Source organism: Temnothorax americanus, unplaced genomic scaffold (genome assembly GCF_048541705.1).
Source record: "Temnothorax americanus isolate GAGA-0224 unplaced genomic scaffold, ASM4854170v1 Scaffold7, whole genome shotgun sequence".
Classification (NCBI taxonomy): domain Eukaryota; kingdom Metazoa; phylum Arthropoda; class Insecta; order Hymenoptera; family Formicidae; genus Temnothorax; species Temnothorax americanus.
Genome location: NW_027509792.1, coordinates 4,271,697 through 4,295,237, shown reverse-complemented (window position 1 = coordinate 4,295,237; position 23,541 = coordinate 4,271,697). Strand labels below are relative to the sequence as shown.

Sequence of the window (23,541 nt, the reverse complement as noted above, 5' to 3'; positions counted from 1 at the left end):
CTGCACGATTTAAAGTATTTCACATGGCATATGAAAATACATTGACATGAGCATACGTAGCTCGCGTGTCACGTGTCACGTCCGGCACGCGTGCTTCGCAATAAAGTACGACTCGTACTTGTACTTGTAAAAAGAAGAACACATACTACTAAGTAAAATGCAAAAATACTGACTCAAATAGTCGTCGGATTTCTCTAATCAAAAATACAAATTTTCTAATCGACTTTGCGAATTCTTTTCAGTCCACATTGCATTTAAAAAATTAATAAAATTCTCAAAAAATTTACTTGACCTTCTGAAATAATCAAAATGCCTCTTTTCATATCGTAGATATATATATATATATATTATTATATATATTTTGCAATATATATATTTTGCATTCATGCAAAAAATTGAAGATCATTCAATATTTATAGTAAAGATAGAATCGCGATATTAAAGCTGACAGCGAAGCACAGAAAGCGACATGTAATAAAAAATGCATAAAAATACGAGACCATATAATTTTTTGTCAAGTTCCAGTCTCTATAACTCAATCCGATATCTATATTTTATCTATATGCAAAAAGTAAAGCAAACAAAGAATATTCTGGCAATTCATCACATCCTAAACAGACAATGCAAACGTAACAAGAAAATATTGATTCGCTCTAGAATTTCGCAGTGTTCTCAGTAACAAAAAATTCGAGTTTTCCTCTCTCCATTTCTCTTCAAAAAGAAAATTAGCAACTTGTAGTCGCGCGTGGAAAAACGACTTGTCGATCACGGACATTCGTTAAACGTGGAAACCTCGGTGTACCTCAGGAACAAGCGCACAAAAAGTGTGGATAAAAAGCACACACGTTGAAAAAAAGCACACGAGAAAGGGAAAGATATATATATATATATAGAAAGAGATAGAGAGTAAGCGCACGAAGAAATTCACGGAAGGGGAGCGGGCTCACCTGTTGCTGAAGGTGGGGCTGTACGGGACCTTGCTGATGGGCACCCATGACACCGCCGCCGGGTGGCAAGTGACTGGACCCATGCTGATAGGACGTGGTTACGGTCGTGTAGCTGTGGTGATTCGCTTGTTGATAGGCTAGATGCGGTGGATTGTTTTGATGTTGTAGTTGATGTTGTTGGTTGTTCATTAGTGATGGTGGTGGTGGTTGTTGTAGTTGTCTAGAGTCTAAGTGACAGACAGGGACAGACACAGGCACAATGCAGGCATCTAGCAACAGAGAAGAGAACAGAACCGTGTTGTCATTTATGGCGCATTTATCTCTTACTTTTTTGTCTTTTCTTTTCTTCTCTATATTTTTTTTTTTAATCTCTTTTCCTTCGAGTCGATCGAGCATGCCGGAGTATATGTTATTCCGAAAAGCCGCGAGACAGATCGTCCCGAGACGAGATCGATAGATCATTCGAACGATTCGGCGAAGAGTCCCGGAATTACTTGGCGAGGTCTCGTAAGTCACGCGAGTCTCAACGTCGCCGTTTATTTTCCCGGTATTTCTGGACGAAAGTTGCGACCGTCTGTCGTTGTACCGTTCGTACCGTTCCGATCAATGAACAAATGGAAGATTAACGTAATCGTAAATGGCCAGCATGACAACACGACACGAACGACAATCATGTGACACGACGACCATCGATCAGTTCAGGCACACAGAAACAGATCATGTCGGTATAAAGTAAACTGTTATATATCACAGCGACATGATCGTGTGTATATAATCAGTCGATTAAATATATATATAGTGTAAATATATAATATATACGTATGTATATAATATAGACAGAGAGAATAGGACAGATACGTAGAGTAATAGTAACAGAGGCAGATAGTGCCCGGAGAGAAAAAAAAATATATGTATATAAATATACGTATACACGTAGTAATCATATATACGTATATAAAAAATACATATATATATGTTAGATATATACTTATATAATAGAAGACATTGAAAGCAGCTTGGTGTTTTATATTGCATATATATATATATATATATATATATATATATGTAGGTCTGGAAGTATGTTCCGGGACTTTTATTTTTGATATCGGTATATTCCGGGACATTTGGCAGTTTCCAGGACTGTCCTGGAAAAAATTGATGTCCTACGGCATTTTTCGGGACAGTTTTTTGAATCTGATTACATATATATGCGTTATATTCCAGGACTGTACATTTCAAAAAACGTAAACAGTCCCGGAACATACCTCTGGACCTACATATATATATATATATATATATATATATATATATATATATATATATATATATATATATAATCTATCGTCGTGTGTATGACAGCACGTGTTTTCGACGGACGTTCACCAAATTCACTTTATATACAAGTGACGCGGAGAATTTCTATCGGTGTGATACTTGGTAATAACGTTTGACGATCGTGGCAACAGTTAACAGAATAACATAACGTTGTTGAATGCCTATACGAGAGCGTGGATAACTGATGTATACACTGCTGGTGAAAAAACCGGCGTGCGTCACGTGCGTGTGAAGCGACACAACGAGGCCCCTCTCGTCGAGGGGCACGTGTAAGGCGTGTCGGACACGCGGTTTGCACACTTTGCTCCAAAATAATTCCATCTAATTATACGCCGCATGCTCATTCGGCTCGAATTGCATATCGATTCGAACTCGCCAGATTGCGCAACGCTAACAATTAATATATCAGTGTGGCCCTTCTGCCTGTCGTCTGGCACACATCTGGTTTCGTGTCTTGTGTTGCTTGACGCTTGCATTTCCGTTTTTTTGTCGCCCACACCGACGCGACGGTATCGCTACTTATCGATTGTATCTCAATCATGAAACGATCTAGGTGCACGTATCTTTTGATCTGACTGTGTGCTTCAAACACTGAAATAATGCGTCGCGTCGCGTCGGTGTGAAAACGTACGTCAACAACCCCTCGAGCCAGTTTCAACATCCCGTTTGCTTCGAATCGCGAGGAGATTGAATCTCACTGACACGCGAAAATCTCTAGCTCACAGAAAAAAAAACAATTGCTTTTCTTAACAATTTGGCAGTTTGCGCTTTTTGCATTGCGCTGCGGATGCTGAGTTACATCAAAACACTCACTCGTGGTGATTGGGAAACAGTATCAATGTACATACGGAGGAAAGGAATTTGGCTGTCAAAGCAAAACCGTTATTACTGCGATGCGAAAATGCTTTCATTATCAAAAGCAGTTAGAATTGACATTAAAGCGAAATTTATTCTCTTTTGATAAAATGGAAAAATCTCGCCGAGTGAATTTATATATATTTGCGAAAACAAATTAAAAAATAAAAATAAATACAGTAAATAAAATTAGTATTTTTAACGAATTTTTTTTACTGTCCATATATAATAATCCGGATATGCCATAAGTAACAATGTAAAATATGTTAGACCAGCAAACTTTTTTCTCCGTGCAGAACACATAGTTAATTCCGATGTTCATTTAGGCTTGAGGAGCTATTCGTGCCCTGATAATTGGACTATAAGGAGGATTTGATGTATATGAATGGTATGTGATTGCGTGTTTACCTTTGCCACGTCGGTGACCGGCCGGGGGTGGTTCTCGAGGAGGTGGCGGTGGCCCCCTCGCGCCCGGCCCTTGGCTCTGGCCGCCAGGTCGCCTGCTACCCTGCGGCGGTTGCCCCTGATTCTGTCCGGGTGCCTCGGTAAGGAAATTACTCGGCACTAAACCGCGCACGCCGTTCAGCTCGCCCATGTAAAATCCGTCATCATCCATGTCGCCGTAGACATATATCTCGTTTCCGGTTTGGAACGTTAATTCGACTTGCTGCAAAATTAAGGCTCGATCAATAGCAAATAATAAAAACAGGAAAATTATTACAAATTATTATATAAACGTGCAAATGTGGCAATCAATTAACTATGGACAGTTAACGGATTTTTAAAACTCCAATTAAACATGTACCTAAGTAATAGTGAATTTTTAAATTTAGAGTATTAGGATAAAAATCTTACAGCATCAACGTTAGGAGATAATTCGTGAGGATCATAATCATAGAGGGCTATCATCTTCTTCATAGGCATGCTCGCATAAATGTCTCCCCATCTCTCGCTCTGTGCAGGTCCTCTTCTACTCGACTGAGCTTGACCTGGTGGATCTTTAACCTCTTCTACCATGTTGTAAGGAACATATCCTCGCCTATTGCGACACTCGCCCCAGTAAAAACCATCGGCATCTTTCTCACCGTATACCTAGGATAAAAAACATTGTACAAGATTTTTATATTTCATATAATGCAGAGATTATCATTTTGCAGAGATATTAATATGAATCAAATGTGAAATTTTAAATGTATTTTGAATTCTTCTAAATTTTTGTAAAAAACAGCTGATAATTTTTTACTTCAGAACATTTAATTTAAATTTGATTTAAACTTAATTAAAATAATTTCAATAATCAGAAATATTAAATGAGAATGGTGGTTGAATAAGATGCAGGAATGATATAGGATATAAGAACCTTGATGGTATCGCCTTCGGAAAATGGTAATTCCTCTTCACACGCATCTGGATTCGGTGACATAGTCGTAGGATCGTAGTCGAATAGCGCCACGAACCACCGTTGTCTCTTGTTCATTTGTTGGGCTACATTCGGTGGGTGACTTGCCCCACCTTGAGCCTGCGTTACTCGTCCACCACCACGATAAACCGGTCCCCTCCCTCTTTGAGATCCTGAGCAATATTCAAAGAAAAAATGGACATAATAACATGTGACTCGTAGATTCATTTTGTTACACTTAAGGTTGATAGATGAGTACACATAGTATAAATTCTTATTTTACGTCAAGGCTTCAGCGAGAGAATTGAGAGTCCGAAAGAGGAAAAAAGTGTCACATAAATACACATCACATTCAGGGTTTATCTTCAGAGTTACATAGATAGCAATTGTTCGAAACAATTAATTAAAATAGAAAGGAAATGAATGTTAAATTAGAAATTGAGGCAAAGAATGCACAGAATTCCATCACAGCAACACAGTGGCCATTATATCTACCCGTTTGATCATAATAAGGATCTTGTGGTCTACTGCTGGGGCCGCCCATGCTAGGAGACCTATGTGCTCCAGGCGGGCCCTGAGGATCCATTTGCGGCCCATATCGATGATGCGGGCCGTGATGCTGTGGTGGCATTCCCCGCGATCTTCGCGTGGGATCGTCCTCCTCGCTATAATTCGCTTCGCTCGCAGAATCTTTTGTGATTTCCGGAATTCCTAGACGAGATAATTGAAAATCGCGATTAAGCATGAGTATATGGATCGAGCAGGGAAGCTTGGGTTGTACGGAAGTCATTCATTGTCAAACCCAGATTCCCTTGCTCCTTTATATTTTTGGATATTTACCCATCTGGGGGATGCTCTGTCCGGGGTAAATCTCCTTGTCGGAGAGATTCTCTTCCGTCTCGATGATAACCTGACCGTGGGCGTCTACTCTGTTGCCCACGTGTCGTCGCATGTGCGACGGCACGGGTACATTCGCATATCGACCTACGCCGACGACGCCGGACATGCGATGCCCACGATTGGGATCATCCTGCTGGGGGCCCATAGTAGACTGTTGGGGCTGCCGTTGATCCACCATGTGTGGAAGTCCATGAGGCGGCGGCATGTGAGCGGCGGCACCACCCCGAAGAACGCTGCAGGGTATCGCTGTTGCGCAACTATCACCCGACTGACTTTCCCTGCTCTTAGTTCTGACGGTGATGTGCTTCGGGTTGAGACCCATGAGCTTGTGTATGTCGACAAGCGCGTGATCTCCGGTGGGGCTGTCAACATCCGTGACCTTCTTACCATCGGCGTACACCGCGTAACCGGTGACGGCCGAACCGTTTAGGGCAACAGGCTGCCAGGTCACTAGCAAAGTGCCGTCCTGCGGTCCAGCCTCCACCTGAAAAATTGGATAACGTTATGCATTATTAATACCTAGAAAATTTTTTTCTTAAGGATCGTTGACAGAAATTCCTGAAAATCTAATATCTAGTTCTGGTCGCTGAATTTTTATTCTGTTTCTGGAAAACTTCAGAATTTAACATTGCTTTCAGAATTTTTATCCTAATAAAAAAAAATTTTAGAATTGTAAGATTGAGATACAAATGTAAAGTGATTATATTTATATTAACCTGGATATCGACCGGAGGATCCGGTAATCCCTTGGGCAACGTCTTAAAGTGGACGTGGCAAGCCAGGTTGTTCGCCGCCTGAGCATTTTGGTCCTCAAAATGCGTCGCCCGCAGGTTCTTCGCCTTGACGGTCACCCTGTATATCGTTGACGGAGCCAGGCCGGTGATGGTGTGCCTGTAGACGCCCGGCTTCACAGTTCTCACTTCCACGTTGTTCACGCATACGACGTGCTGATGATTGCTGTTACTAGGTAGCCAGGATATCACGGCACTAGTCGCCGTGACGTTCGATGCTTTAACGGAGGTCGGGCCCAGCGCGACGTCTTTACCGATCACCATTGTGCAAGCGGCGTCGCGCGACGTCCTTCTCGAATGCGTGACCGAACGCACGCTTATCCTGTGCGGCTGCATCAACGAAAGAACGATTTCGAGGTGATTAAAATGGGTTACACAAAGTATATACATTTGAAATTTTTATACAAGTCCTTTTATAGACCTTCATTCTTACAGTTGCCCTGAAATCTTAGGGCTACTTAAACTTCATGTGCCAGTCTAAAAAATTTAAGACAATTAATATTTTCTATAAAAATCTTCATATCGCATATAATATCGCAGGTTCTAAAAAAACTTCATACCGCAGGCAATTATTTCTTCTAATTACATCATAGGTAATTGTGTAAATCGTATTAATTAATAATTATAATTATTTCAAATTAATTTTAATTTAATTAAATATTTTAATTTCATATTCAAATTTAAAGTTTTTCTTTGTACTGAATTTGTAAGTTCTTTTAGGGGAATCTGATAAATAAAGATTTTTATTACGAACCCGTGTAGAATCGACTCCCTCCACCAAAGCCCTGGTCCTCTCGGTGGCCTTCACCGTGACTTTCAGCACGCCGTCCACGTAGACGTGGTAAGACTCGAGTTGATGCGTGTTGTCGGGAGCGGTCCATCCGATCAGCACGCTCTTGTTGAGTTGCCGTTCGAGCGTGAGGTGCTGCGGCGCCGGAACTAGGTCCGAAAACATGTAGACTTCTTCAGGAGGAAAAGACAAAGACAAAGCCTAGCTGTAGCTAAGGATCTCTCACTATTGTCTATCTCTCTAAGCCAGCCTAAATCCAGCCAACACTTAACACAGTGCAACGATTCGGTTTTCTGTGTTCCCCATTTTATTTTGTGACTATTCACTCCGTGAAAACCGGTTCAGGCTTGGACGTTTTATCGTATGACAGTGTGACGTGTATAGACGTCTTGATCCAAATTAACAACATGCAACAAATAAGGCAAAGGAAGCAGCCACAGAAACACGCTGAGGATTTGGTATTGTTTCTTGAAGTATTTGACATCGAATTGAACATACATGCATACTGCACATCGAACAGAATCGACAAATTGTGGAAGCAAGATTTTCTCTGGAGAAAAAATTTTTAGTTGCGTCACAGATCGCGTTATTTTGGTTTAACGTGTATAGTCGGAAAAACGTTTCAAACACATCGCTAAAAGCGGATTAATTTTTCTAGAGATGATCCAAGTACTATATATATATACATATTTACTGGATTACGGACGTAGATTTGATATACATTATATTTTCTAATTCAGAGTTAAAGACATGCGTCATGCAACGTTTTGTAGATCAATGAATTGTTAAAGAGTACTAACCTGGTGGTTCCTGCTCATCCTCCTCCGCGATATTGTCGAGCTCCGCATAAGCGGATAATTCTGCTTGACGATTCCGGTTCCCTTCTTCCAACGCGGCTAATTCTAAATCAATATCTTGCAGATAGCACTAAAATAGATCAAATTAAAATTATTATTATCTATATATAAAAAATTATATAGATGATATTATATAGATAATTAACGTTCTCTAAATAAAGTTTTGATAATATTCTTATTTTCTTCTGATTATTTTCATACATCAATACTATCGTATTTTCATACTGTTCTTAATCCTATTTATCGCGGAGATATAAACGTAGGTAGAACACAAATATAAACGCGTTGGCTCGCTAAGTACCTCGTTAGCTCTCATATTGCTCACTTGAGGGATATTCGTCGAGACGGAATCGTCTACGTCCCTGAGGCCGAGAACGGCTTGATGGAATTCCAGTAGATCGTCGCCGATCAACTTCTGCACGAAGTTGGCCGGTACCAGACCGCGTCTACCGTCAAGTGTTTCCGCATCCAGGAACCCGTCTTCATCAGGCTGGCCCCAGACCAGGAGGTAATCGCCACCCTGGACCGGTAGTTCCGCTTCCGGATTCGCGTTCGGTGAGTGTTGGAACGGCTCGTAGCTGAAGCGAGCTATGTAAACGTAACATCTGCCCTTACCGGGCACGTCCAGCATATCCACTTGACCTTCGGGTACAATGTCCTCGGTGTTAGTCAATCGGTCCAGGGGATTCGTCAGTATACTTGTAGGGATCTTCGGCATTTGCCTAGGACCCCCCAGAAAATGGTGGCCGGTCGCGGTACCGGGTGCGGTCGGCGAACTGGCGCGCAAGCTCTGCTGGATCTGCTGGATAATTGCCTGCTGCTGCAGCTGATTTGCCTGCGATTGGGCGGAGAGTTGCTGCATCGCTTGTAGAGGATCGCCTATTGCTTGTAACAGACCTCCCGAACTAGTACCTGCACAGGCACGCGTTATTATCAGAAAATTCAATTTAATAATGCTACGACTCATTTTTTTAAAATCGGAAAAAAATTTAGTTTATTCTTTCCTTCTTAAAAGTATTGTACTGAAGATTAATCTTTCAATGATGTGTGTTAATGCGATTCCGACCTGAGCTTACGCCCGGCGTCCCGAAAGCGTTGGTCCCGACGGTAGTGGAGTATGTGGTTCCACTGGTGGCGAAAGTGCTCTGACCGCTGGAGAAAGGAAGAACGGACTGGGGTACGCTCGTGAGTCCCCCAAGGGTGGAATGATAGGACGTGGAATACAGCGGCAACGAGGGCAGCGTCGTCTGCGGAATGTTCGTCTGCGACATAGTATAATTGTGATGCGGCAACTGGGTGTTGTAGCTGGTCGCGCCTGTGCTGTAAGTTCCATTTGGATGCGAGGCCATGGACAAACTAGGATATGTCGTTGCCTGTGCGTGAGACAAATCAATCGTTGTGAAATTTATAGCCAGCTTAATCTTCTTCGTAATTTTCAATGTCTTACTTTTAGCGATATTACGATAAAACTAAAATTATAAATGTACTCGTCATAAAAGATTGCAACACTTGAATCAACGTTAATTTATATAACTGTTGAAAACTATTCTAGATAAATATTTCGTAAACTGGGTGCTAAAAATAGTGCCATCCGTTCTATCTATAGGCCTCCAAGAATTAATTACTTCGTTTACCTGCTTATAAGAAAGTAATCATAATTGAATAATTGACGACATACCTGTTGACTCCCATTCAACTGATAATTCTGGGCAGTCTGGACAGGCTGTGTATAGTGAGGTATCACGCTCTGGCTGGCCGATGTCAGGTACGTAGTCGAGGCCGGATGCTGCTGCTGCTGCGGTTGCTGTTGTTGCTGAAGCGGTTGCTGATACGTTTGCGTATGTGGGTAGCTCTCCTGATACTGATTGCTTGCGAAGTGTGAGGTGTGCGTTTGTTGCTGCTGTTTCTGTTGGGATGGTAGAGCGCTTTGAGAATGGGAACTCGACAACTCGTGCGGTTGCGATTGTTGCTGGTACTGTTGAATTTTTTGCTGGAAAGCGGGCTGCGACTGACTGCTGGAGAGTGACGGTGCTGGCGGGATCGGCTCGCTGTAGTGATATGGTGGTCCATTCGGCGTCAGTGGAGGACAACCAGGCATCATCGGCGTTAATGGCATTGGTGAACCTGCGTACTGTTCGAGAAAAACACATCAGAGGAAGAGAGTACTAGTACAAATTGCGACAAGAAAGTTAATTACTTAAATAATTATTCTTGTTCAAATTGATGTTAAATTTCTCTCAATCTTTTCGTATAAAAATTAGTGAGAAAAATTGTGTAACATTGTATAATATTACGTAAACGTACGTGACTTATCTGGGTAGGTATCCCGAGGTTGAGAGCGTGTGGATGAGGTGGATGTTGATGCTGGCCGAGGTTGGGAAGATTCTCTGAGCTGGACCTAAGGATGCTCTGCGTAGCCGAAGGTTGCTGCGTGGTTATCGCGCTCCGCGTGTGGTCCAATTCGTGCAAAATTCTGCCGCTAAATTTATTTTGATTAATAAAAAATCCGTGCGATTCACTTACAAAAGTCATACGTAGTTAAAACAACTGATGCCTTTACAAATAATGTTTACACAAACGCCTTTATACTTAAATATATGTATAGAGTATGCGAGGAACGACGATCAGCTGTGTCACGCTGACGAGTTTGCAAAGCCAATTTCTCTCGATTAAAAAGATCCGTTTTGTCGATCCGCGTACCTATTGTCCTGCTCGATCTTGGCGATGATTCTATCGATCTCGGAGCAGGTTGGCGGCCAAGTCGACGTCGGGACGCTCGTGGACGTGACGTGCCCTATGACCGGTCCCCTACTGCGTGCACGTGACAGACTGGTCAGCTCCAGCGACAGCTCTTCGTGCCTCACCATCTGCAGCTCGGTTTTCTTCTCGAGCTCTCGGATCTTGGACTGCAACGCCTCGATCGATTCCGGGCCCTGATAGCGTCCTGCTATCTTCTCCCGCAGCTGGTTCTGTGCGTCCGCATGCTGCCTCTCCAGTTCCGCTCGTAGGGCTTCCGTCTCCCGCATTTTCTGAAAGAATCGATGATCGTATGATTAACGTCATAAATAAATTTGTCAATATCCGACACAAATAAGACACATTCTTCGGCGCGTGATCGACGTTATGCGGTAGTCGTTACGTAGACACGACAGCGATTTGCTAAGGTTGCGCCGATATCTCGATTAATAGCTGTTTATACAGACGATTTATTGCTCCGAATCACGCAGTAAAATTTTATACGAAATGGATGTTTATGTATTTTTATAAATGTTTGATACTAAAAATAAAATTTAATTTAATTTACACTCCGTATACTGTGGTAAATATGAGGCAACTCCACATTACAAAGGAGTTTCATAGTGAGATTTTAATATAATTTCACAGAGTTATCTAACGTTTCACACAGAGAGTGGAAATAACGGATAAATAAGAAAGAAATCGGTTCGATTTTTGCGGTCGCGAGACTTTGTTTTTAATAACCCGGAGCGACGTGTAGTTGGATACGCGACAAGAATGTCACGTTTGAAATGAAGGGACTGGGCTTTTGTGCTTCGATTGCCCGGAAGGTGCGCGCAACGGATCTCCATTATATACAATCTAGCTGTAGAAATCTCTCGCCGAAAAAAAAAAAAACGCTATCAAGAAAACAAGAGGATAATACCGATAGATGACATTCTCTTTGACATGTCCCCTTTAATAGCTTCTTTATAATTAGCCGGCAATTATGGCCGTGACGCCGCGCCGATCGTTTTATAATCAGTAAAACTGCTTACCACTTCGCGAAATTAATTGGCTCAATTATCTCGATTGCGGTAGATTGAACTTCGGTCAAATCAGTATTAATTTTCCGCGTACACAGATTTCTGGGGCCCGCTTCGAAGCGCGCTTGCGGCGTACAAGGGACATAAGTTTCGGTCGTTAACGAAGTTTGAGCGGTTTATTTTACGCGTGGCGAAGCCGTGAATTAAAGTTCCCTCGAGAACGAGCAATCATTACCGGAACGCATTAATAACAACTTTTGTTTTTCGTATTACGTGCGCTTTATCGAGTATCGGCGAGCGCGGCGCGCCGAGAATGAAAGAGAGCTTTTCACGAGCCGCAATTCATTGTCGATGGTTTACACGTAACTTTCGCGCGCGCACGTGTATATTGGTACATGTGTATATGTATGTATTGATTACACGCATATTACCTTTCCACGTAAATCTGGTTTAATTTCAAGGACTTTCGATTCGCGACAAAGTGCACGCACGTGTGTTTCGCACATTCATTAATATCGCTTCGCAGGATCTTTAATTTTTGGCAACTGCAAAATATCTCACAAGATGCTTTTTCCGCAAATTTCAGAATAACTCAGTTTTCCCTAATGTAAAAAGCAACATGCAGAAGTCTCACCTGTGAAAACATTTAAAAAAGAAGAAAATAAAAATGGTCGTTAAAACATTTTTCATTATCTTGGAGATTGTATTTAATAAAAAATTAAATAATTATCAATAATGCACAAACGAGTAGAAGTAACATTTTCCAAAGTGCGTACGAAGGTAATTAATTAAATCCAGATAACAAATTCTTAAGATAAACATTTAAAAAATAAGAAAGGCACGCGCGCAAAATTGTTTTATTACTCATCGCTGATAACGCTCACCTCCAGGATGGATTCGAGAACGACTGCGTCCTGCATGTTGGTGGTTCTCGTGGAGGCGGTAGCCCCGACAGCGGATCCGGTACCGTGCAGCTGCGGAGCCTGAGGTGCCGTGGAAGCGCCACCTCCAACACCACAGCACTGCAACATCCCTGAAGTCTGAGACCCTCGCCAGTCTTTATCGCGGCCGGTCTCCCTATCGATCTAGCGTGTGTGTCTAGGAGCTATCTTAATTAATTGGGCGGCCTTTGCGCGGCCCGCCGAGCCGCGCCGCGCACCGCACGACGTTCCCACACACACGCCTAACAGTGCGGTTCTATCGTAGTGCAAAAGGGGACACTTATTTCTCCCATCACGTGCGTACCCTGCCTCGGGAACGAGCCGGGACTTGGTCTCGTAGCACTCTCGGGAAACGGGGGGACCTCGCGTTTAAGGGGGACCAGCGTTCTTTCGCATTGGATCGCAGGCTGATTCGCAGTTAGATATGGGGTCATCCTAGGACAAAACGTACGTATGCAAATTTTTTTTTTTTAATCGTTAATGAGTCAAATGAGTGGCTCTCTCTGGCCACGCCTCTTACATTTTCAGATTCCGGAAATGAAATAGATATTTAATGGGAATGAAATTATTTACGTGCTCGTTAATTATAAATCTACAAAATGCGAGGAATGTATGTCGTCAGCCAAATATAGCGTGAATTAGGTTGCATCGATTTGGCCCTTCATTTGATAAAGTTGCTTTCAAGCACAGCCCGATTTTCTTATCCTGCTTATCCATTTTACGTGCTGCTTTTAAACCAGACATCTTTTTGACGCGCTCTAAGCTCTCCGCAAGTCTTCGTCCAAGTCAAAGAAGAACAAAAAGATTATTAATTTAAAGACCATATTTTGTTGCAATAAAAAAAAAAACATTTTCTCGAGCTCGATTCTATGTCAAATAAAGGGCAATTCCGTGATTCGACTATCGCGCTATTAAGCCTAGGACTCAAAGGTTGTTAAGCCGCTAGATTTACTTCGAGAGTTCCCTGTTAAGTGAGAAAGTCAATCGGCGCCGATCGCCGATTATTGGCAACAGGTATTGGCGCGGAATTCGATCGAGTTCGTAATCCGCCTGTAGAAATCCTCGCTCTGCCGGACTTCATGGTCGACGATCGCTCGTCGCCGTCGCCCACAATGAGCCCAACCGACCGCGAACACGTATGTAACTTTAACACCGGCGGCGCAGCCAGGGAGTATATTAACTACAGGGCAACTACGAGTTGTACAGTCGCTCTCGTGCGATATTTCGTGTCGACACGTCGCGTGCGGCCAAGTGCCCGATCGTGGTTTTCACGCGAAAAACTTGCCGCGATTGAGACCCACACATGCACACAGGCACGCATACCCACGCATACACACGCACGCATACGCCGCGCTCGTCACAGAATCTCGTTAACGTGTATGTTGCGATCGAGCGACACGTGCCTCGTTCGAGGCTTCGGTTAGCGATTTACGCGCATCGCCGAGTTTCACGCCCTCGTCCCGTCGTCTCCTGCGTCTGTGCACCGAGATAAAAGCGCAGCAAGCGCATCCGGCTAACTCTTTCCCCCTTTCTTCCTATCTCCACGATCATCAGAGATCAAACGTGACCGTTTTTTTTTTTACTGCGACACTCAATTGTCGTCAGTCATCTACGTTTGTCGCGCGAACGCGGAAAAAGTGCCGATCGACCTGCGTTACCCTCCAGAAGACTAAAACAAGAACTCTTTACGTATATTTTTAATTAAATGTCATGCAGTTGGAGAAAACTTATAAAGATATACCGTATCGATGTAAGATAACTTAGCGAAAGTTAAATTGTTTGCATTATAAACTCAAACATTCGTTATCGACAGGATTAAACGCGATAATGAACGTAAGAGCGTGTTGTAAAAATCACTCGCGCACATTGTATAATTGACAATGAAGTGCAAAGATAAAAACATCTCTCGCTAGGCGCGAGCCTCTCATTTTCCTTTTCTTTCATCGCCTTCCTATTAATGCAATTTAATGACAACTCCCGCGAGTACGCTTCCATTCCTTGATGCTATTTAATTGCCGTGCATGTTCCCGCTCTTTGTTTCTCTTTCTCCCGACACTAACGAACACAGTGAAAGCGAGACAATCAGGAAATTATTCGCTTTTCTGCCGCGCAAGTTCATGCGTTGACGGACAATCAGCGACGTAACAATGTGCACAGAAGGAATAAAATGCGATAAAACAGGCTACGATACGAGCCGAAGAATCGATATAGTATCCCGAAATAGCCAAGTAGTAAAAATAAAACTTTCCGCCGCGTGCATACGAAAGTAAAAAAAAAACAAGAGAACAAATATATCGCGGATATGTATTATGCAAATATTTGTCGTTAGGCTGAGCGTACAGTTCCGTGAGAAGAAATATGTGAAATCTTTACCCGATAGAAAAACCGTTCCCGACCCCTCTATCCACGCATCGCGAGAGTTAATGCTAGACTCCTATATTAGTGCCGAATTATCGATTTTATTCCGCCGCACGCGGTTCAGCTCTCGCGGCTTAGGTAAATACATCTTATCGCTGTTACTTTATGGCTACTTTGTTCCTCGCGGCGCGAAACTCTTCCCGCTCGTTAACCCTTTGACTGCCGATATACTTCCGAGTGATATAACGAATGATCGTCGAACGTGAACCGACTGAAGTCTACATTTAATTGGAAAATGTTCACGTTGAGTCTATAAATAATTATGTAAACAATACATCAGTAGAATGCAGAATAAAAGAGATATATTGTTGAAAAAGATTTCAGAGTTTTCATTAGCGAGACTTGCAGAGAGAACAATTTGCGATCAATTGTCATTTATACGTGTTAAGAGATTTAACACTTGAATGGATATTCATTAGGTTCGCAAGGGAATTTATTGCGCAGATGTAAAAGTTCTCACACAATTCTTTCGCAGGGTAAAACATTCCGATTAAATTACACGACGATCTCGGACCGTTTTGAGTTAAGACGAGAATTTCTTTCGCTGAGAACGGATTCTTTGATACTTCTGGATGCTTAGTTTAACGAAGAGCACGGAAATCGCCGCGGGAAATCGATATCACAAAATTTCATGGGTCTGATAACAACACGGAACGTAACGAAAGCTGTGGAAATAGATAAAAGCAATCTCGTTGCGATGAAGCAACGAGCGATGAAGCACTGAACGTGTGAATGGAAAGTAATGTGCGGAATACGGGCAACGAAAGAAGACTAGCGAACGAAGAGGCACCGAGCGAGATAGATTGAGAGAACCGGAGACAGCGATAAGGAGATCTATCAAGACGAGAAGTTCTACCGGGTGCTGGCTGGCGACCAATTCGATCCAAGATGCGGACGAGAAGTGCTACGCGAGCAGTTGGATCGGGCGATATCGAGAAACACCTCGATGGCGGACGAGATAGCGACTGATACACGGAGATAAACGGGCGGAAATGGGCACTCTGGCAAAACCCGCAAGTGGAGGAGTGCAAAGAAGTCTCGTTTGACCGCCCTTCGAAGGAGAAACGAGAAGAAACGGAAAGAGAAGGAGACGTTCTGATAAAATACTGCACTTCCGGCCACTGAAAGCCAACTCTTGACGATGATTCGGAAAGCGATTCACCTCCGGAATACTCTTAGCACTTTGACGCTCGACTTGAGCCTCGTGCAATCAAATCGACAGTCAAGACGACGTCAAGGAAGGAACGGCGGTAGCGAGGGGTTGGAGGAAAAACGCGCGATTGTAACGGGGAACGAAGATACACCAGAGACCCACGGAACGACTTTCCCCGGCGGGGGCACGACTCGAGTGGCCACGGCACTGCTTATTGATCTCAATAAAGGGCGAAAGGTACGTAGCGTACATGTGAACCCGGTGCGCGCCGGACACCACTGCACGTCGGGCACGTAGTGCAACCACTGTCGTGAGCAGCAGCGGTGACGGCAACGACGACGGCGGTGGTGGTGGCGGTGGCGGTGGCGGCGGCGACACCACCGACACTCCACGATTATCGTCCGCCATACTAGTCCGTCGTCCCGGTGCCGCTGCCGCCGCAGCCGTCGTCGTCGCCGCTGGCCACTCTCATCCCCATCACTGACACTTCCGCTACGGACTGTCACTGTAAGCCCTGACACGTTGAGATTGACAGGGTTGGCCGGATCGGACAGGCAAAGGGCTCACTCCCGGGAGTACGTCTCGCGCGAATTATACGTTCGGAGGTGCCGCCTGCGACGTTCCGCTCGCGTCCGCGGCACTCGCTCGCTCGTCGCGTCTCCTCGGTGTCTCGAATATCGGACGTCGCAGGCCGGCTGTCGAGCGGCTAATCGAGTTTTCCTTTCGCACTCCCGTTCGCACTCTTCATCAGACACTCCTCTCTGTCGCTCGTTCTCTCGCTCTCTTTCTCTCTCTCTCTTTCTAGCTCTCACCCTCACCCTCGCACCGGACTTGCATCAGCTTCCACTCTACCTCCTCGTCGACGCGACACTTACGATGACCGAATCGAAGGGATTGTGGCAGGCCAGGGCTGCTGCTGCTGATGAGCGAACTCTCCTCGGTACTCGCCAAGCTTTTTCACTCGGCTATCATCCCGTACAACCCCCAAGATCTGCTCGGCCGTGGAAGGCAGGCAGGGCTGCTGGAGTCGGGGGTAGGGGGTGATGGTGATGGTCGCTTGCCGCTGTCGGGGGCGGGGGGTGACGGGTGGGGGTACAACGGCCCGTGTGGGGCGGAGGTGTACCCCCGTACGGCGTACAAGCGGACGGCAAGTGCACGGGGGTGGTCGAGGAGAGGGTAGATGCGCGCACCAGGATGCGAGAAGCGTCGTAGGGGCGGTTGGAGAAGCGACGGGGGACCGGCGGGGGCGAGGGCAGGGGCTCCCGTCACCGCCAGATATGGGTCACTCGGCGATCGATGCCGATATAGAGTCGCTGTATCGCCGGAGTCCGTCGCTCACGATCTCCCCTTACATCACGTCTCGCTCGCTCTCGAGTCGCGATCTGGGGGAATGGAAAGTGGTCCCCTCTCGCCCACGTCGCGGGGACGCGCGTCAGCTCGACCGCTCGCCGGCGCGGCGCGTTCGCTCGCGACATTATCATCGGCGACGGAGGGCGACGCGGCGTTAAAGGGGGGTTCGATCGACCGTGCCAAACATGGCGGCATTCACCACCCTAGTAGCCGATACCCTGGAAGTCTAGTGACTTGGCGAAATGGTTCGCGTCGCGGCTACATGGGGGTGTAGTTTTCACAAAAGACCAATCAATACGCAAGAGGTGATCCTACGATATCTCTACTCTCTCTTTCCCTCCGCTCTCTCTTTCTCTCTCTTTGTTTCTCCCTCTCTCACTCTCTCTCTTCCCCAAACTTTCCCGCCACTGACTCTCTCCAACCCCCGTCTGCTCTCCCTCTCCTTCGCCTCCCTTTCCTCCACCTACATCTATTTCATTTATCTAGCTCTGTTCCACGACTCCCTTCTATTCGTTTCATTCTAACTCGTCGTGCTTTCTCCTCTCGCGCGATTTTTCTCATGGACGAATGGCCAATGTAGAATGACACGAAGGCAGAAGGGGGTAGATCCGCGAAGATTCGGAGAAATAGTCCAATTTTAACGCGGCGTCGCCTGTTAATGCACGCAGGCCTGTCCAAAATTTCCTGGTGCGGGAGAGACGACAGTACCTTCCTCGCGGTCTAAAACGATCTTGCCGTATCACCAGGAACGTACCAACTTCGCCCATGTAGCAATTCCGAGTATCCTTCATGCCAGTCGGAAATTTCGTAAGATGATTGCGCGACTGCCGATCGCATCAATCAACGCATAAATACGGAGGTTCTGCGTCATGTCTCGTTTAACTTTAATGATCTACAACAGATAAAATAGTTTTATTTTAATTAATTCATAAAAGAATATCGTTATTAATTGTAAGTCAATGATAGCATGCAGTTAATGATGGAGAAATAAGGAAGTGGGAGCCTTGGCACACTGCCACGCAGACTAATTAGAATGCAATTTCCTTCAGTTACGTTCCTGCTGTCGTTAAAAGAATTATGTGTACTCAAGTAAATAATAGTCTCAACAGTTATGCTTCCGATCGCAGATTAAATTAATTTACATGTGAGCTATTCGAGATAAATAGTTTCGCTGTGTGTACGATACGGCGAAGAAAATCGGACGTTGCGACGCTGATGGTTCGCCACTGCGATTCAGGACTCGACGTAATGCTGCGCAGGCGTCCGTTGACGTCATCGGGTCTAAGGCACGGGGTGTTATACGCTTATCAATGAACGTACGACGCCTACGGCGAGTACCTGTTCTCCAGCCAGCGCAGCACCGGCGAACACACCCTCCGCCGATCCTCCCTTACTCACCGGCCTTGCAACCGCGTGCCCTACGTGCTCGCATTCTCGTCGTTAGCCTTGCGCTACCTGATCGCCGTTCATCGGCCAGGTGTACTGGGAGCGAGAGATGAAAGCTGATGCTGCGATACCCCACGACCCATTTTCTCACGAACGCGTAACACGAGGTCTGGCCGAGAGAAACGCACACGGATATAAATATCTTACCCGGGTTTTTTTAACTTTTTAACAACTACTAATTGTCACAAATTAAAATTTTATCTTGAAATTAAAATATTCAAAAAACATTATCTTTGAATTTCTTTTTCTTCTGAAGACTGTCTTCTGAAACCGTTTTCAAAGTTATATAATATGTTAATGTTAAATTAAATAATCAATATTGAGATTCGTGTACACTTATACAGAGTTGAACATTAGTTTTCCATTTGCATGATTTTGTCTTACAAGATTGTGCAACACAGCGAATTCTTTTCTAATAGCCGCTCGCTGCATAACTGCATTTTTCCCATTGAGTAATTCGAAGCTCTAATCGATCGTCGGACCGCGCGATTCGCCTTCAATCAAACGAGCTGCATCAGCGTCGCTTCGTCATCAGTTCGAACGTTTACTATTAATTAACATCGTATAAGATATATTGTATCCTCAATGAAGAACAAACAGAGAGAGAGAGAGAAGATACTGTTTCCTTCCAAATTTAATAATACGATTCAAAATTAGTATTTCCATAGCAATTCTTATAAAAACGATTTGTAAGAATAAATAAGAACACCAATGGTTGTCATGATTACGTGGACGCTAAGAAATTACTTACAGTTTCCAGTTTATATCTGCCGATCTCGACACACGTTTTCGCTTTCACATTTTTCACTCTCCATGGTTCTCGATGATTATACTAGTTATCATGGTCCCGGACTCCAGCATGCGAGTTGCATTACAGGAAATTTCTCTCGAGTTACAATCTGTAAACAAAATGCCCTTCAAAATATTCATTTGCCGGAAATGAAGCTATTTTCGATCTAAGAGACTTTTTAGGCAAATTTTAACTGTTTCTCTCTCTCTCTCTCTCTCTATATATATATATATATATATATATATATATATATATATAAACAAGTAAGATCGTGAATCTCTTTCTCTGGCAGCAAAGGAACATCTCTATTCTTAATTAAAGAAATACCTCTATTATTAGGTTTGGGTCTGTTTTCTGTTGCTGAACTGGCTGCGCTAGTTTAGAGTGGCATTATCTTTTTCCTTCCAATGTGTGGAGTAAAAAAGATGAACTCTGAATTAGGTCAGCCAGTTCAGCAATAGAAAACAGATCCTATAATCTCGTCATATCAGCTCTAGAATCTTTCTGCGGTGACCGTTTATATTAACATCGCTTCTCTTGCATGCCATTTACTTCTTCATTACATAACATCACAACGCAACCGGTTTTAACATATGTAAGCGGGGGATATTTTCTTTTACTATGCGCGGGCCACTACAATATCCGATGCAACAGTCGGCGCGAGTTAGAGCACGAATTGCAGTTGCCCACGGTGTGTTCGCCGAACGTATACTCCGCAGTGCTCGAACGCGCGTATTTCTGTCGAGTACGATTAACTGTTTAGTTACGCAAATAACACATATAGATCATCTTAAAAGTATATATTTTTTTACGCTGAGTATATTTTTAAACGTGACTTAAAATAGTCTCTATTGGAAAACAAGCAAACTAATTCTAGAAGCGTACGTAAATCGAACGTTATTAAATTACTTTCTTGAAAAAAAAAAAATTGGATTCTGTGCAACGAGTATCGTGACTGATCAATCCCGGAGAAGAAAACGGTTTCAAGCACGATCTTTGACGTTTCTTGATTATTTTCAGGTATTAAAAAAAATCGTTTTTGTAATTCTTGTGACTAGAATTAGAATCATGAAGGTATATTAAAGTTATTTTGTGTCTTGTATTTATGTTTTTTAATTTCCATTCGTAAAATTTCTATATTCATGTTAAAACCGTTCAATCGAAAGTCGTCGTTACCAATTGTGCGAATAATGCACATATATATGAATTCAATACTCTACTGTTAGAACATATGAAACGCACATTAATCTAATATAATCGCAACATCTACAATATTTTTGAAATGTGAGATACAATTTTGAGAGTGTTAAAAACAATTTTAATTTTAATCCGAATGCCGAGAACGCGCAACAGTAATTACTGTAACGCCATTCGAGCGAGATTACATACCAGCTATTCGCGAGTGACGGTTCTTACGTTTGCGGTGAAAGTTTCATTATACGCGGGAAACCTATATGGACCGCATTTCAGCTCCACTTGACTTTTATATACGTTCTGGTTTTTGCGAACTTTTCATCGTATTATTATTCTCGCGTGTTTACGTTCAGAAGTGCTTTTAATTTTGATAGATCGTTCCTTCCCCCCTAAAAAAACATTTAACGAGATTATTATACAGTTGTTATCTTATCCTGATAACAATTTTTTATAGGATGAAGTTTGGCCACACGATCGATGATTCGCGGAAGGAATACCCGGAAATCACGGACGAGCTTTTGGAGGATCTGCAAAAATGGGCGAAAGAACGAGGCCTCCCCAGAATTCCCGATGAGCAATTGGCACTATTTGCGCATAGTTGTTACTTTGATGTGGAGGCCACAAAACGATGCATGAACGTTTATTATAGGATGCGAGCCACGGTTCCGGAATTTTTTAGCGACAGGGATCCCAGTCTGGACTATCTACAACGTTCTTTGAAAGCCTTGTAAGCACTTATCAACACCTCTTAAATAATCTTCGTTCAACTAAACGTTAAGTAACGTGAAAGGAAAGCTTTGTTTCGCAAGTAAAAGAGGATTTTACCTCGCGTCGCGCATGTATGGTCCTCACGTCACGAATATAAGAAATCGCGGCAGTCATTCGAAAAAAACCGACAAAAAAACCTTTGTAATATACATTTATGCGGATTGATCTTATCGATTCGACACAAACATCTTAACAAAAACATGTTATTCAATATGCTTTCACTTCAATAATTTCAACACGGATGCAGAACGACTTCTGCCTCGCGCGATCGATCCTTCTTTTTCTCTTTAAATTCCTTCACGCCCTTTTCATTTTACACCGTGCGTACAAATTGCGCGTCTGCCAATAGTACCTTACGCTTAATACGGCCGCATTAAGTATCTTTATCGCTGTAATTTTTCCGCGTCACTCTACTACGGCGCGCAAAATCCACTTGGTATCGAGAAAGAGCTTTCCACTTTTGCGTCCTTGACTTTTCGATTCCAAAAATTCAGTTCTTACAAAAACAGAGAAATTTTGTCTCATCTGTCTACGACTGTCCATTTTTGCCATTTTCTTTTTATGCAATGTATTAAAAGTATAGAAAAAAAAGATCGACTTAACTGTGCTGTAGGGAGTTTGTGATGCTTCCCAAGCCTGATCAAAATGGTAACCGGATAATTTTTCATCGCCTGGCGGATTCGCGGCCGTCCCAGTACGTATTTAACGACGGCGTCAAGCTGCTGATGATGTCCGTCGACGCGAGCCTCTACAGGAACGGTTGTTCGGCGGGATACATATTTCTTTTCGACATGGCCGGCGTGCGACTTGGTCACCTGACCAGACTGTCGATAAACAGCCTCCGCAAGTTCTTCGAGTACCTTCAAGAAGGCATGCCGGTGAGGCTCAAAGCCATGCACGTGCTGAACGCGGTCTGGTTCATGGACAAGGTGCTTGCGCTCATCAGGCCGTTCATGAAGCGAGAGCTTTACGAAATGGTAATTTGATTTCCCAACGGTACGAGTGTGATTCAACATGATGAAATTTGACTGATCATCCTGCATTATGAACGTATTCTTTACGAGGGGCAATCGCTACAGATTCTAATTTTTGCGGCTGCCGACTTTTTAAATTTAACTTTGTGAATTAGCTTTGATCAAACTCGAACCGATCGGGATTGTATACGAGTTGAAAACTAGATTCATATATGCGTTTACATACGTGCGCATGCCATGAATATACACATTTCTGCGTACTGACATTAAGAGAATACGTTGACATTTCTGGCCTCGTGCATCCGGCAGGCGGTCACGCCAGCGGTTGACTTTAACTTTCGTCACTCTGTAGCTTCATCTTTACACGGGTGACGTCTCCGACGTGTATCCACATGTACCGCCCGAGTGTCTGCCGAAGGACTTTGGTGGGGAATTGGACTGTGTTGCAAATCTTCATAGTAAGTACATATTGCGCAATTGGCAAATAGTACCGATATATCTGCAACGACATGTTTTACTGCATAAAAGAATTCGATTTATTATTAGAACTAACTTTGTCGGTCGCAAAAACTGTTAATATTGATCGTTTTAATTTGCAGAAGCGCACTGCATGAAGTTGGATCAATTGCAGAAATATTTCCGGGAGGAGGAAGCGCTGTTTCGTAATTATTCGCCTGACAATATGACGAGTCCTAAAATTATGTCGGACACTATCGAGGATCCAAAAGATTGTCACAACGGCGATGACGGCTGATGCCCGATCTTACGTTAAAAAAAAATAACGTTAGTTAGTTGGTGCATAATGTAACAAATAACGTAAGACACTTATCGTATGACGTACAGTTAAATAAAGATACAATCGCGTGGCGTCA

The 23,541-nt window shown here is 43.6% G+C and overlaps 2 protein-coding genes across 16 annotated transcripts in view; one reads left to right on the top strand and one right to left on the bottom strand.

The window, feature by feature from the left end:
• Positions 1–19,896, bottom strand: part of Rbp (RIMS binding protein) — a 27,098-nt gene extending 7,202 nt beyond the window's left edge. The window contains exons 1-17 of one of the 14 annotated variants that reach the window (XM_077421717.1): positions 19,695–19,892; positions 18,252–18,389; positions 12,520–13,011; positions 10,575–10,903; positions 10,179–10,353; positions 9,553–10,005; positions 8,941–9,247; positions 8,200–8,786; positions 7,818–7,944; positions 6,982–7,190; positions 6,153–6,557; positions 5,377–5,920; positions 5,032–5,247; positions 4,498–4,709; positions 3,993–4,229; positions 3,546–3,804; positions 948–1,216 (exon numbers count right to left, since the gene is read on the bottom strand). In XM_077421717.1, the coding sequence (XP_077277843.1) occupies positions 948–1,216; positions 3,546–3,804; positions 3,993–4,229; positions 4,498–4,709; positions 5,032–5,247; positions 5,377–5,920; positions 6,153–6,557; positions 6,982–7,190; positions 7,818–7,944; positions 8,200–8,786; positions 8,941–9,247; positions 9,553–10,005; positions 10,179–10,353; positions 10,575–10,903; positions 12,520–12,666 (4,476 nt within the window). In that variant the 5' untranslated portion in view covers positions 12,667–13,011; positions 18,252–18,389; positions 19,695–19,892. Of the gene's footprint in view, positions 1–947; positions 1,217–3,545; positions 3,805–3,992; positions 4,230–4,497; positions 4,710–5,031; positions 5,248–5,376; positions 5,921–6,152; positions 6,558–6,981; positions 7,191–7,817; positions 7,945–8,199; positions 8,787–8,940; positions 9,248–9,552; positions 10,006–10,178; positions 10,354–10,574; positions 10,904–12,519; positions 13,012–13,528; positions 15,574–16,397; positions 16,653–17,022; positions 18,212–18,251; positions 18,390–19,694 lie in introns of those variants that run through there. The other 13 variants (XM_077421724.1, XM_077421729.1, XM_077421728.1 and 10 more) reach the window with 13 other exon arrangements.
• On the top strand, positions 16,950–23,541 carry LOC143906016 (alpha-tocopherol transfer protein-like). Of its 2 annotated transcripts, none has more exons than XM_077421761.1 (5): positions 16,950–17,087; positions 21,382–21,654; positions 22,309–22,672; positions 23,022–23,127; positions 23,269–23,541. In XM_077421761.1, the coding sequence occupies exons 2-5, from the start codon at positions 21,383–21,385 to the stop codon at positions 23,421–23,423; spliced, it is 897 nt and encodes a 298-aa protein (XP_077277887.1). In that variant the 5' UTR covers positions 16,950–17,087; position 21,382; the 3' UTR covers positions 23,424–23,541. The 2 variants fall into 2 exon arrangements, with proteins under 2 accessions (XP_077277887.1, XP_077277886.1); XM_077421760.1 differs by lacking the exon at positions 16,950–17,087 and adding an exon at positions 20,389–20,753.

Excerpts from the sequence above, each read along its gene's own strand:
- LOC143906016 (XM_077421761.1), top strand. The coding sequence starts at position 21,383 with ATGAAGTTTGGCCACACGATCGATGATTCGCGGAAGGAATACCCGGAA. Across the intron at positions 21,655-22,308 it reads CAACGTTCTTTGAAAGCCTT|GGAGTTTGTGATGCTTCCCA; the intron begins GTAAGCACTTAT and ends ACTGTGCTGTAG. Across the intron at positions 22,673-23,021 it reads AGCGAGAGCTTTACGAAATG|CTTCATCTTTACACGGGTGA; the intron begins GTAATTTGATTT and ends GTCACTCTGTAG.